Source organism: Physella acuta, unplaced genomic scaffold (genome assembly GCF_028476545.2).
Source record: "Physella acuta isolate Inbredline_101_S28 unplaced genomic scaffold, ASM2847654v3 ptg000571l, whole genome shotgun sequence".
Lineage (NCBI taxonomy): Eukaryota > Metazoa > Mollusca > Gastropoda > Physidae > Physella > Physella acuta.
The window spans coordinates 582,501-597,802 of NW_026732090.1; the positions used below are offsets into that span (position 1 = coordinate 582,501).

Genomic DNA, 15,302 nt, shown 5'->3' on the forward strand with positions numbered 1-15,302 from the left:
AACATGAAGGTGCAAGGTAAGGTGGGTCACCTGTTGTGTGGGTCAGGTTATGGGTCATGTGGTCACCTGTTGGGTGGGTCATGTTATGGGTCATGTGGTCCTGTTGGGTGGGTCAGGTTATGGGTCATATGGTCACCTATTGGGTGGGTCAGGTTATGGGTCATATGGTCCTGTTGGGTGGGTCAGGTTATGGGTCATATGGTCCTTTTGGGTGGGTCATGTTATGGGTCATGTGGTCACTTGTTGGGTGGGTCATGGGGTCAACTGTTGGGTGGGTCATGTTATGGGTCATGTGGTCAACTGTTGGGTGGGTCAGGTTATGGGTCATATGGTCCTGTTGGGTGGGTCAGGTTATGGGTCATATGGTCCTGTTGTGTCGGTCATGGGGGCCTGTTGGGTGGGTCATGTTATGGGTCATGTGGTCACTTTTTGGGTGGGTCATGGGGTCAACTGTTGGGTGGGTCATTTTATGTGTCATGTGGTCCTGTTCGGTGGGTAGTGTGGTCCTGAGGAAAAACTGAGTTTTGCAATTATGTCCGTGAGTGTATGTATGTCTTTGAACACAATAACTTGAGTAAAAATTGATGAACTATTACATCAAATTTGTAGTTCTTTGTCAACTTTTCAGCGATTCCGTTAACCGAAAGTGGGACTTATTCTACTATTAGTTTTTCAAAAGCCTATAACTTGTGTACTGTTCCAGATAGATAAACGAAATTTCTCACATGAGTAAACAATCTAAATTTCTGCCTTCGTGTAAATTTTGAGTAATTTACGTTAATCCGAGGAAGATATTTAAGATGGTGCCCGATCAAAAAAAACAACCTGGACATAAGTGTAGAATGTACTACATTCCCATGTAGACCATACCAAAGGTGTAGAATGTACTACATTCCCATGTAGACTAATCCAAAGGTGTAGAATGTACTACATTCCCATGTAGACTAATCCAAAGGTGTAGAATGTACTACATTTCCATGTAGACTAATCCAAAGGCGTAGAATGTACTACATTCCCATTTAGACTACTCCAAAGGCGTAGAATGTACTACATTCCCATGTAGACTAATCCAAAGGCGTAGAATGTACTACATTCCCATTTAGACTACTCCAAAGGCGTAGAATGTACTACATTCCCATGTAGACTAATCCAAAGGTGTAGAATGTACTACATTTCCATGTAGACTAATCCAAAGGCGTAGAATGTACTACATTCCCATTTAGACTACTCCAAAGGCGTAGAATGTACTACATTCCCATGTAGACTAATCCAAAGGCGTAGAATGTACTACATTCCCATTTAGACTACTCCAAAGGCGTAGAATGTACTACATTCCCATGTAGACTAATCCAAAGGCGTAGAATGTACTACATTCCCATTTAGACTACTCCAAAGGCGTAGAATGTACTACATTCCCATGTAGACTAATCCAAAGGCATAGAATGTACTACATTCCCATTTAGACTACTCCAAAGGCGTAGAATGTACTACATTCCCATGTAGACTAATCCAAAGGCGTAGAATGTACTACATTCCCATTTAGACTACTCCAAAGGCGTAGAATGTACTACATTCCCATGTAGACTAATCCAAAGGCGTAGAATGTACTACATTCCCATTTAGACTACTTCAAAGGCGTAAAATGTATTACATTCCCATGTAGACTACTCCAAAAGCGTATATTGTACTACATTCCCATGTAGACCAAACGTTCTAGAGCTAGACCATCTTTCCACACGATCTATATCGCGTGTCTCTAGTGAAAGGCTTTTTTTTTTACAGATTCTTAACGGATCTGTTGTTTTTATTTTATTTTTGTATTTTTAAATTAGATTTTTACTAAAGCCTATTTAAATTTATATGTATCCCATTTCCAGCAACGATAAAATTGAACGGTGTGTCTGTGTGTCTGTGTGTGTGTGTGTGCTTGTTTCTGAGTGTTTTGTCATTTAGTCTAAAACGTGATATTCGCGCTACCATTGTATAAACGTATATTCAACTGGCCTGCACAGCTTATAACGGCTATTGGTCAACTCCCGACGGACTGCTGAAAGGCCCCATCAAACAGCCCAGCCTGGAGTCGTTCACAGACTTTGTGACGTCATGCTCCTCTCTCCGGGCTTGCCGCACCTGTACCTCGCCCTCCCCAACCCTCTCCATTTTCATTGAAGATTTGCTAAGGCCAGTCGACTTCGTCATCAACGCCAGTCTGACAATCAAAGGCGTGACAGTCTACAGGTACCAACTGGACACAGGTCAGTGGTGGGTGTCACATGTCAGCGGTGGTTGTCAAATGTCAGTGGTGGTTGTCAAATGTCAGCGGTGGTTGTCATATGGCAGTGGTGGTTGTCAAATGTCAGTGGTGGTTGTCAAATGTCAGCGGTGATTGTCACATGTCAGCGGTGGTTGTCACATGTCAGTGGTGGTTGTCACATGTCAGTGGTGGTTGTCATTTGCTAGTAAGGGTTGTCACGGGCTAGTGTGGGTTGTCACGTGTTAGTTTGGGCTGTCACGGGTTAGTTAGGGTTGTCCACAGGTTGTCCACAGTTTAGCTAGGCAAACAAACCTTAGAAGCAGCACTAAACACTCATATAATAGTTTTTAAAACAATAATTCCCACAAACCCCCAGCTCCTTGAGATATCAAAACAAACGTCTGACAGCTGTTGGGCTGTGGTGTGTCCAGGTTTCCATGACAACCAAGGCGTGTTGTAATTTTTGCTACGTCAGAAACAGCGCTAAGGTTATAACACTACTGCCTCTAGTTATAACACTACTATCACTAGTTATACCACTACTATCACTATTTATACAACTATCACAAGTTATACCACTAATACCTCTAGCTATAACACTACTACCTCTAGCTATAACACTACTACCTCTAGCTATAACACTACTGCCTCTAGCTATAACAATACTACCTCTAGCTATAACACTACTACCTCTAGCTATAACACTACTGCCGCTAGCTATAACACTACTGCCGCTAGCTATAACATTACTATCACTAGCTATAAGGCTACTAACTCTAGTTATCAGAGCCATCATGGTTTTAGGTATAGATGGGGGGGGGGGGGGACGATTAGAGGCGCCGAATTTTAAACAGTAAATATATATATATATATATATATATATATATATATATATATATATATATATATATATATATATATATATATATATATATATATATATATATATATATATATATATATATGTATATGTATATGTATATATATATATATATGTATATATATATGTATATATATATATATATATATATATATGTATATATATATATATATGTATATATATATATGTATATATATATATATATAAATATATGTATATATGTATATATATATATATATATATATATATATATATATATATATATATATATATATATATATATATATATATATATATATATATATATATATATATGTATATATATATGTATATATATATGTATATATATATATATATATATATATATATATATATATATATATATATATATATATATATATATATGTGACGAGCGAACATTTATCCTGCCGACAACGCCAATTGTAACGAGCCAACAGTTACCCTGCTCGCAGCGCCAATTGTGACGAGCGAACATTTATCCTGCCGACAACGCCAATTGTAACGAGCCAACAGTTACCATGCTCGCAACGCCACATGTAATGAGACCTAATTGCCTGTAGTGCCACGTGTTAACGAGTTTAACCACTCATTCTAGACAACATTGACCACAGTATAGATACTCAAGATGCAGGTTCGCTATTGATCCTTTATTACATGAATCAAGAAATGCTTCATAATAACACAATAAATCAACAGGAATGCTTCTCAATAATAGTCTGAATCAACTGACCCCTAACAGTCCTTCACTAGGCTTCATATAACTGAATCCACATGTCTATAATCCTCCTTAACACAATACGGCTAACCCGTTCTATAACCGACTTGACATAGTCACATGAGACTGATCTAAGCGAGCGATGAAAGAGGCAAGAGGGGAAAAGGGTCGAGCTCCGCCGTCCCCCCCTATTTATCCCCCTCATTGTTGCCGGTATCCTCCCCTTGCGTATCGCGGTTGTTCTGTTGATGGTGATATGGTTCCGGAATGGGTATGTGAATTTCCGTTATAACTTCCGGTTCCCTAATTGTCTTGGGTTTCTCTGTGTGTAACTGCTCTTCTTGCCTATTCCAATATTTCTTTAATTGAGCAATATTCGCCCACCGATCCGGTTTGGCGTGATCGATGGGTCTTATCTTAAAGGGGCCACCTGCTGCTTTAGGCATCTCCACGACTTGCCATATCTCCTGTCCCCAGAGATCGTGGATTTTGTTTCTGCCTAACGGGTGGCTACGCAGTAATACCCTGTCATTCAGTTTGAGTGGCGGGTCCTTCGTCTGTATCGGCGGTTCCCTTCGCCGAGATTCATGTTCTAGTCTTTCCTGTACTACCCTGTACATTTCTCTAATTCTTCTCATATGTTCATTCACATATTCCAGTGCGGTGTATGAGCCAGTCATACTCTCCCTTTTTCCTAGGAACAAATCAAGAGGGAGTCGAGCCTCTCGTCCGAACAGCAACATGTATGGCGTAAAGCCGGTTGTGGCATGGGGTGTGCAGTTGTATAGATATACCAACTCTGGGAGAAAATCAGGCCAACGTTTTTTCTGTTCAGGTTCTAGCGTACGCAGCAAATCATGCATGCTGCGGTTGAACCGTTCACACTGTCCGTTTCCCTTCGGATTAAATGTGGTTGTTCTAGATTTGTTGATCCCGTAGTGGCTGCACAGTTGGTTAATTACTTCTGACTCGAAAGCCCTTCCTTGGTCAGAGTGTAATTGTCTTGGTATGCCATATTTGATGAACCAATGTTCTATTAATACCTTTGCCACTGTTTTGGCAGTCTGATCTCTTATCTTTTTGTGATTAAGGCAAATAAAATCACTACTGTCCATATGTTCGGGTTCCGTGGATATGTGCTCCACCCCGGTCTGCCCGTTCTGCATCACTTGTACCCCATGAGGGATATCTGTTGACGCTCTGACCTCACATATTCCTGTCAGTGTTTCCTCCTCATCACCCGGTCTCTCGTAAGGATTCCTTGACAAGGCGTCCGCATTGCCATTGGACCGCCCCGGGCGATACTTTATCTCTAGGTCAAAGAGTGCCAATTCTGCTGCCCATCGCTGTTCGATGGATCCCAACTTTGCTGTCTTTAGGTGACTCAAGGGGTTATTGTCAGTGTATACCACACATTTAGCACCTAATAGATAGTCCCTGAATTTCTCAGTCACAGCCCATTTTAATGTCAAAAGTTCTAGTTTCATGGCGCTGTAATTTGTCATGTTTCTCTCTGATCCCTTCAGAGCTCGACTGGCATACGCAATAACCCTGAAACCTTGCTTTTGTTGTTGTGATAGCACAGCTCCCAGACCTTTAGAGCTGGCGTCGATTTCTAACCGAAATGGTTTGTCAAAGTCCGCGTATCCCAATATCGGTGCCTCTGTCAAAGCCTTTTTCAAGAGCTTAAACGAGTTCAGGCATTCATCAGTCCATAATTCACCTATCAGTTGTGTTTTACCTTTCTTTTTCTCCTTACTGTGTTTCTTTGTCATTTTGTTTACCAAGTCATGCAATGGTGCGGCAATTTTTGCAAAACCCGGCACAAATTTTCTATAATAGGAAGCAAAGCCCAAGAATGACCTGACCTCTACCGTAGTTGTTGGTTGTTTCCATTCTTTAACAGCTGCAATTTTATCTGGGTCAGTGGCGATGCCATCCGACGAAATCACGTAACCCAAAAAATGTACCGATTTCAAACCAAAGCAGCATTTGTCTGGGTTCAGCTTTACTCCTATCTCCCTAAGACGGAGAAACACTTGTTCTAATCTTTTTAGATGGTCCTCCCAAGTTTTTGAGTAAACTAGAATATCATCCAAATACACCAACATTATTTGAAATAGAAAGTCACTCATAGCACTCTGCATTACTCGCTGGAATGTAGCAGGTGCATTAGTTAGACCAAACGGCATACGGGTCCACTCGTACAGTCCCAGTGGAGAAATAAATGCAGTTTTATGTTGATCGTTGGGGTGCATGGCCACTTGGTGGTAGCCACTGGCCAAATCCAAGGTAGAAAAAAAATCTTGCTCCCCCCAACGCATCAAGACATTCATCAATACGAGGCAAGGGGAATGCATCCCTTCTTGTGATATTGTTCAATTTCCGGTAATCACAACACAGTCTTATCTCCCCTGACTTCTTTTTTACCACTACAATCGGTGCCGCATACGGGCTTGTACTAGTTGTAATAATTCCCTTTTCTAGTAGATCATTCAGGTGTGCCTTCACCGCCGAGTAGTGACTCGGTGGTAATCTTCGATAAGGTTGCGCCACCGGCTTGTCTTGTAGTAAGGGTATCTGGTGTTTGATTACTTCCGTGTACCCCAAATCACCCTCATACGAGGCAAATACATCCCTGTATTTATTCAGTAATTCATTTAATTTTGGGTCTTCAGTTTCCGGGAATATATATGATCGGCCACCCTTTTTCTTCACCTCGGCCGTCACATTGACCGACCTAATTGTTACTTCATTACTACTGGTATTGATCAGTTCGATGCACTGTGCCGACCTTTGTACCTCGACGTTCTGTGGTACTCCTACCAGAGTGTTAGGCGGTATAAAAATTTCCTCATCCAAAACATTAGCTACCAACCCTTGAACTAGTCCGTTTTCCGCTGATGTGTATGTCCGCAGTAACACGACGCCTGCCCTCAGTGCGGCGCCACATGGTTCTATCATCACATCACCATTCACGCTTCTATCACCAATTTGTAATGTGATTGCCTTGACCGTGTTTGCCGGGACTGCTGTCCTTCCTCTGGTCTTGGCAAACCTGGCCAACTTGGATCCCCGACCTGGTGTGGTCGATCCGACAATATTTGTAAGAAATTCTGGCAACTGGCCAAGAATATTCATGCCCAACAGGCAAGGTATATTTGACACATTTGTCTCTAGGTTGTGTTTCGTAACGAACACCCCAACCTGCTTCAACCTATGTCCTGCCACCACGACATCCGCCAGAAAATAACCACAGTATGGAATGGTTAGTCCATTAGCTGCCGTTAGGCGCATGCCTGTGTCAGACCTCAACCTATGGTCTTTTCCTTTCATCCATTTGGTGTAAAAATTTTCCGTAATTGTCGTCACCTGGGAGCCTGTATCCACAATTGCCTTCACCGCGATGTCCCCAATCGTAATCACCATTTCGGGACAGACTCCCATCATTTTGCTTCTTGGGCCATAACCTCGCCCCTCTGTAGCCTGGCCCTGCCTTACAGAGGACGACCGTTTCCCTGGCAGTACCGTGCCATATGTCCGGGTTGTGAACAAGACAAACAAATTGGTCGACCGTCTGCCGTCCATTGGAGTGATGGCTTGGCAGGACGCGGCCGTCCAACCCGTCCCTGTTTTGTACCGTTCTTTTCCTGATTCTCAGCTGTTGACCTGCTTTCCAACCACTTCAAGCGTTGGTCAACCTTCTCTAGGTGGGCCAACAGTTGAGCCATCATGGTCTCCATCGTGTCGGCCCCTGTGGGTGGGGATTGTCTCTGTTCAGGCACAGAGACTTTGTCCACCGAACAGTTCGATTGGTCCTCATCCTCGGACCTGCGGATCGCTGAGTTCCTGACCTGAAGGAAGGTCAACTGCTGGTCTCTGTGGACCTCCTCTTTCAACTCTCTCCTTAAGATCGGGGTTGCTAGCCCCTCGATGAAATGGTCCCTCAGTAGGCGTACATCAATGTCCGGTGATTTGCCCTTTACCAAATCAAAGGCCCTGTTCATCCTGTGTGAGTACTCCATCACCCTCTCCGCCATTCTCTGCTTTAAGCCCACGAATCCCGATAGCAGTTGCACTCCCGACCGTCTCTCCCCAAAGGTCTCCATAATCAGATCTAGCACCTTATCTGGATCTGATTGGACGGTCCTATCGTGGCACTTAACCTCTGCCCTAACCGTTTCACCTATACTGCCCATCAGCAGTCTTAATCTTTCCTCTGGTGACATATGTCTCGAGGCCCAGGCCGCTTTGACCTCTTCACTGAACCTGTTGGTTAAAGTTGGATCTCCGTCCCCGTAAAATTTGTTAATATGGGACTCTCTGGGTAGGACCACTATATGGGTCTGCTTCTCGTCCAGAGTAGACATTTTCTTCCTTAAGTACTAAAAAAAAGAGTTCTTTCTTACCGTGTGTGTATGAAAAATTTTTCCTCGTTCCTCAATTTTCACAGTTCCTGAATGTCCGAATTCACACACACACTAAACACAGTTATGCACAAGGTTGACTATAGGTGCCTTAAACGGCAAGTCTAGTTGAATTCATCCTGATCGCAGCGCCAATTGTGACGAGCGAACATTTATCCTGCCGACAACGCCAATTGTAACGAGCCAACAGTTACCCTGCTCGCAGCGCCAATTGTGACGAGCGAACATTTATCCTGCCGACAACGCCAATTGTAACGAGCCAACAGTTACCATGCTCGCAACGCCACATGTAATGAGACCTAATTGCCTGTAGTGCCACGTGTTAACGAGTTTAACCACTCATTCTAGACAACATTGACCACAGTATAGATACTCAAGATGCAGGTTCGCTATTGATCCTTTATTACATGAATCAAGAAATGCTTCATAATAACACAATAAATCAACAGGAATGCTTCTCAATAATAGTCTGAATCAACTGACCCCTAACAGTCCTTCACTAGGCTTCATATAACTGAATCCACATGTCTATAATCCTCCTTAACACAATACGGCTAACCCGTTCTATAACCGACTTGACATAGTCACATGAGACTGATCTAAGCGAGCGATGAAAGAGGCAAGAGGGGAAAAGGGTCGAGCTCCGCCGTCCCCCCCTATTTATCCCCTGAAATCGTAGTCGTACTTGTATCCATTTCCGTAATCGATACTTGTAATCGATGTCTCCGAATACTAGTTGCGCAGTTCTACGTACAGTCCGACTAATAAAACACCTGCATCCTATCCATCAAAGTTGACAGGCCGTCTGAATCCCCCTGTACCGTTTCCCAAAATAGCACGCGTTGGCTTTGAGATTGTTATCAGCCCGACCCAATAAGCCACCTGTTATCGGTTGCATCAGACTGAAATACTGCGTCTCGGCTTCTCGTTCGTTATCAGATTTGTAACTAGTAGCTAGAACCACCCTAGTTACATATATATATATATATGTATATATATATATGTATATATATATGTATGTATATATGTATATATATATATATATATATATATATATATATATATATACATATATATATATATATATATACAGAGGTTTAGCGAGGTAGGGGCGGAGGGGGGGTGCGGACCGCACCGGGCGACACCATTTAGGGGGGGGGGGGCGACACCAAGGCAAAAAATAGCAACATTTTTACAGAAAAAATATAATTCCACTTAATTAAGTGATTAATTAGTGTAAAATATTCTTTAAAAAGAGCAAATTGGAAAAATCCCGACAAGGGTGAAAGGGGGGGGGGGGGCGGTGACACCATGACCTAAACCTGATAATGATAGAGAAAACATGCTACATCAAGCTGTATTTATAACCGACTATAGATAAAAATCGTTAGTATTAATATCTGAGCACAGTTTGGAATCGTAATAACTTATATGTTAATCCATGTAAGGGGGGGGGGGGGTAGGGGTTGGAGGTAAACAGATTAAATACATAAAAAATATATATGAATACATATACACATGCGTATATACATTCTTACTTTATATAGCCCTGACGATTCTACAACATAGTCTTTTTTCCACTGTAAGCGTGAGCACAGCAGTTGGCCATAGCACCAGAATCAGTTCGTAGAATTGAATCATGTCTTTTATGTCTATATGTAAAGTCGCACATAAGTCAGACCAAATAATTGATCCATTCAGCTTAGATCGATGGTCGAATCTAGTCATGACCAAACACTTAGCTATTTTAATAACAATGTGCCTAAATTTCTTTTAGTTTTTTTTTCTACCGCGTAAATAGGTAACAAAGGTTAAGGTTGCTGTGTAAATTATCTTATAGTATTTTTACTATATTTTTACGACACGTGTGTCGTCATACAGTTGATGTGTGACACGTGTGTCGTCATACGGTTAGTGTCAGACACGTGTGTCGTCATACAATTGGTGTCAGGCACGTGTGTCGTCATACAGTTGGTGTGTGACACGTGTGTCGTCATACAGTTGGTGTGTGACACGTGTGTCGTCATACGGTAAATATGACACACGTGTTTCGCTTATCATTGCAGAAACGTTGAGTGCCTCCGATGTTTACCTTGTGAGCCGTGGATTACAAGACGTGTCTGGGGTAGCGGGCTTCATGCTGTGGGTAGGGGTGCCTTACAACGCTGGGACTTCTCATGTAAGAACAATTTGACAAATGTTACGTTCAGTAACTGTGTTTTTCATTTTTCTTTTGTTTTTATGTGAGTTTGTATCACTTACACATGTTTGTATGTTGAGTTTGTATCACGTAGACATGTTTGTATGATGGGCTTGTTTCACGTAGACATGTTTGTATGATGGGCTTGTTTCACGTAGACATGTTTGTATGATGGGCTTGTTTCACGTAGACATGTTTGTATGATGGGCTTGTTTCACGTAGACATGTTTGTATGATGGGCTTGTTTCACGTAGACATGTTTGTATGATGGGCTTGTTTCACGTAGACATGTTTGTATGATGGGCTTGTTTCACGTAGACATGTTTGTATGTTGGGCTTGTTTCACGTAGACATGTTTGTATGATGGGCTTGTTTCACGTAGACATGTTTGTATGATGGGCTTGTTTCACGTAGACATGTTTGTATGATGGGCTTGTTTCACGTAGACATGTTTGTATGATGGGCTTGTTTCACGTAGACATGTTTGTATGATGGGCTTGTTTCACGTAGACATGTTTGTATGATGGGCTTGTTTCACGTAGACATGTTTGTATGATGGGCTTGTCTCACGTAGACATGTTTGTATGTTGGGCTTGTTTCACGTAGACATGTTTGTATGTTGGGCTTGTTTCACGTAGACATGTTTGTATGTTGCAGGTGACGATTGAGCCGGTGACAGGGCGGGTCTGGGACCGACGCCTTACGCTGGAATGGAGTGTTGGAATCCACCGCGAGACTGCTATCTCGCACCGCCGCAACATTTCTGTAGTGGAACAGCCACTTCCGGTGTTCTGGTGCGAGCGGTCCTCCACCATAAGCCCTGGCGAGATTGAGGTCTACAAGCAGCTGGTAAATAATTGCAGCTAGTCTCCTCTAGTAATCTGGCGAGACGGTTCGGAATCTCTAGTCACCTTAGTTTGTTATGCTCTAGTCATTAGAGTTTGTAATGTTCTAGTCATTAGAGTTTGTAATGCTCTAGTCATTAGAGTTTGTAATGTTCTAGTCATTAGTTTGTTATGCTCTAGTCATTAGAGTTTGTAATGCTCTAGTCATTAGTTTGTAATGCTCTAGTCATTAGAGATTGTAATGCTCTAGTCATTAGAGTTTGTAATGCTCTAGTCACCTTAGTTTGTTATGCTCTAGTCATTAGAGTTTGTAATGCTCTAGTCATTAGAGTTTGTAATGCTCTAGTCATTAGAGTTTGTAATGCTCTAGTCACCTTAGTTTGTTATGCTCTAGTCATTAGTTTGTAATGCTCTAGTCATTAGAGTTTGTAATGCTCTAGTCATTAGAGTTTGTAATGCTCTAGTCATTAGAGTTTGTAATGCTCTAGTCACCTTAGTTTGTAATGCTCTAGTCATTAGAGTTTGTAATGCTCTAGTCATTAGAGTTTGTTATGCTCTAGTCATTAGAGTTTGTAATGCTCTAGTCATTAGAGTTTGTAATGCTCTAGTCATTAGAGTTTGTAATGCTCTAGTCATTAGAGTTTGTAATGCTCTAGTCATTAGTTTGTAATGCTCTAGTCCCTAGAGTTTGTAATGCTCTAGTCGTTAGAGTTTGTAATGCTCTAGTCATTAGAGTTTGTAATGCTCTAGTCATTAGAGTTTGTAATGCTCTAGTCATTAGAGTTTGTAATGCTCTAGTCGTTAGAGTTTGTTATGCTCTAGTCATTAGAGTTTGTAATGCTCTAGTCATTAGAGTTTGTAATGCTCTAGTCGTTAGAGTTTGTAATGCTCTAGTCATTAGAGTTTGTAATGCTCTAGTCATTAGAGTTTGTAATGTTCTAGTCATTAGTTTGTAATGCTCTAGTCCCTAGAGTTTGTAATGCTCTAGTCATTAGAGTTTGTAATGCTCTAGTCATTAGAGTTTGTAATGCTCTAGTCATTAGAGTTTGTAATGCTCTAGTCATTAGAGTTTGTAATGCTCTAGTCATTAGAGTTTGTAATGTTCTAGTCATTAGTTTGTTATGCTCTAGTCCCTAGAGTTTGTAATGCTCTAGTCATTAGAGTTTGTAATGCTCTAGTCATTAGAGTTTGTAATGCTCTAGTCATTAGAGTTTGTAATGCTCTAGTCATTAGAGTTTGTAATGCTCTAGTCATTAGTTTGTTATGCTCTAGTCCCTAGAGTTTGTAATGCTCTAGTCATTAGAGTTTGTAATGTTCTAGTCATTAGTTTGTTATGCTCTAGTCCCTAGAGTTTGTAATGCTCTAGTCATTAGAGTTTGTAATGCTCTAGTCATTAGAGTTTGTAATGCTCTAGTCATTAGAGTTTGTAATGCTCTAGTCACCTTAGTTTGTTATGCTCTAGTCATTAGAGTTTGTAATGCTCTAGTCATTAGAGTTTGTAATGCTCTAGTCATTAGAGTTTGTTATGCTCTAGTCATTAGAGTTTGTAATGCTCTAGTCATTAGAGTTTGTAATGCTCTAGTCATTAGAGTTTGTAATGCTCTAGTCATTAGAGTTTGTAATGCTCTAGTCATTAGAGTTTGTAATGTTCTAGTCATTAGAGTTTGTAATGCTCTAGTCATTAGAGTTTGTAATGCTCTAGTCATTAGAGTTTGTAATGCTCTAGTCGTTAGAGTTTGTAATGCTCTAGTCATTAGAGTTTGTAATGCTCTAGTCATTAGTTTGTAATGCTCTAGTCGTTAGAGTTTGTAATGCTCTAGTCGTTAGAGTTTGTAATGCTCTAGTCATTAGAGTTTGTAATGCTCTAGTCATTAGAGTTTGTAATGCTCTAGTCGTTAGAGTTTGTAATGCTCTAGTCATTAGAGTTTGTAATGCTCTAGTCATTAGAGTTTGTAATGTTCTAGTCATTAGAGTTTGTAATGCTCTAGTTATTAGTTTGTAATGCTCTAGTCCCTAGAGTTTGTAATGCTCTAGTCGTTAGAGTTTGTAATGCTCTAGTCCCTAGAGTTTGTAATGCTCTAGTCATTAGAGTTTGTAATGTTCTAGTCATTAGTTTGTAATGCTCTAGTCCCTAGAGTTTGTAATGCTCTAGTCGTTAGAGTTTGTAATGCTCTAGTCATTAGAGTTTGTAATGCTCTAGTCATTAGAGTTTGTAATGCTCTAGTCATTAGAGTTTGTAATGTTCTAGTCATTAGTTTGTAATGCTCTAGTCCCTAGAGTTTGTAATGCTCTAGTCGTTAGAGTTTGTAATGCTCTAGTCATTAGAGTTTGTAATGCTCTAGTCATTAGAGTTTGTAATGCTCTAGTCATTAGAGTTTGTAATGCTCTAGTCATTAGAGTTTGTAATGCTCTAGTCGTTAGAGTTTGTTATGATCTAGTCATTAGAGTTTGTAATGCTCTAGTCATTAGAGTTTGTAATGCTCTAGTCATTAGAGTTTGTAATGCTCTAGTCATTAGAGTTTGTAATGCTCTAGTCATTAGAGTTTGTAATGCTCTAGTCATTAGAGTTTGTAATGCTCTAGTCATTAGAGTTTGTTATGCTCTAGTCATTAGAGTTTGTAATGCTCTAGTCGTTAGAGTTTGTAATGCTCTAGTCATTAGAGTTTGTAATGCTCTAGTCATTAGAGTTTGTAATGCTCTAGTCGTTAGAGTTTGTAATGCTCTAGTCATTAGAGTTTGTAATGCTCTAGTCATTAGAGTTTGTAATGCTCTAGTCATTAGAGTTTGTAATGCTCTAGTCACCTTAGTTTGTTATGCTCTAGTCATTAGAGTTTGTAATGCTCTAGTCATTAGAGTTTGTAATGCTCTAGTCATTAGAGTTTGTTATGCTCTAGTCATTAGAGTTTGTAATGCTCTAGTCGTTAGAGTTTGTAATGCTCTAGTCATTAGAGTTTGTAATGCTCTAGTCATTAGAGTTTGTAATGCTCTAGTCATTAGAGTTTGTAATGCTCTAGTCATTAGAGTTTGTAATGCTCTAGTCATTAGAGTTTGTAATGCTCTAGTCATTAGAGTTTGTAATGCTCTAGTTATTAGAGTTTGTAATGCTCTAGTCACCTTAGTTTGTTATGCTCTAGTCATTAGAGTTTGTTATGCTCTAGTCATTAGAGTTTGTAATGCTCTAGTCACCTTAGTTTGTTATGCTCTAGTCATTAGAGTTTGTAATGCTCTAGTCATTAGAGTTTGTAATGCTCTAGTCATTAGAGTTTGTAATGCTCTAGTCGTTAGAGTTTGTAATGCTCTAGTCGTTAGAGTTTGTAATGCTCTAGTCATTAGAGTTTGTAATGCTCTAGTCATTAGAGTTTGTAATGCTCTAGTCGTTAGAGTTTGTAATGCTCTAGTCATTAGAGTTTGTAATGCTCTAGTCGTTAGAGTTTGTAATGCTCTAGTCATTAGAGTTTGTAATGCTCTAGTCATTAGAGTTTGTAATGCTCTAGTCATTAGAGTTTGTAATGTTCTAGTCATTAGAGTTTGTAATGCTCTAGTCATTAGAGTTTGTAATGCTCTAGTCATTAGAGTTTGTAATGCTCTAGTCACCTTAGTTTGTAATGCTCTAGTCATTAGAGTTTGTAATGCTCTAGTCATTAGAGTTTGTAATGCTCTAGTCATTAGAGTTTGTAATGCTCTAGTCATTAGAGTTTGTAATGCTCTAGTCGTTAGAGTTTGTAATGCTCTAGTCATTAGAGTTTGTAATGCTCTAGTCATTAGAGTTTGTAATGCTCTAGTCATTAGAGTTTGTAATGCTCTAGTCATTAGAGTTTGTAATGCTCTAGTCATTAGAGTTTGTAATGCTCTAGTCATTAGAGTTTGTAATGCTCTAGTCATTAGAGTTTGTAATGCTCTAGTCATTAGAGTTTGTAATGCTCTAGTTATTAGAGTTTGTAATGCTCTAGTTATTAGAGT

At 40.3% G+C, this 15,302-nt stretch overlaps 1 protein-coding gene across 1 annotated transcript in view; it reads left to right on the forward strand.

Moving 5' to 3' along the window:
- Window positions 1–15,302, forward strand: part of LOC131946779 (uncharacterized) — a gene marked incomplete at its 5' end in the record, with an annotated part of 64,798 nt that overhangs the window by 9,833 nt on the left and 39,663 nt on the right. Inside the window, 4 exons of the mRNA XM_059307706.1 lie at window positions 1–16; window positions 2,013–2,255; window positions 10,364–10,476; window positions 11,155–11,346. The exon at window positions 1–16 is cut by the window's left edge and continues 867 nt beyond it. Coding sequence (XP_059163689.1) covers window positions 1–16; window positions 2,013–2,255; window positions 10,364–10,476; window positions 11,155–11,346 — 564 coding nt within the window. The remainder of the gene's footprint in view (window positions 17–2,012; window positions 2,256–10,363; window positions 10,477–11,154; window positions 11,347–15,302) is intronic.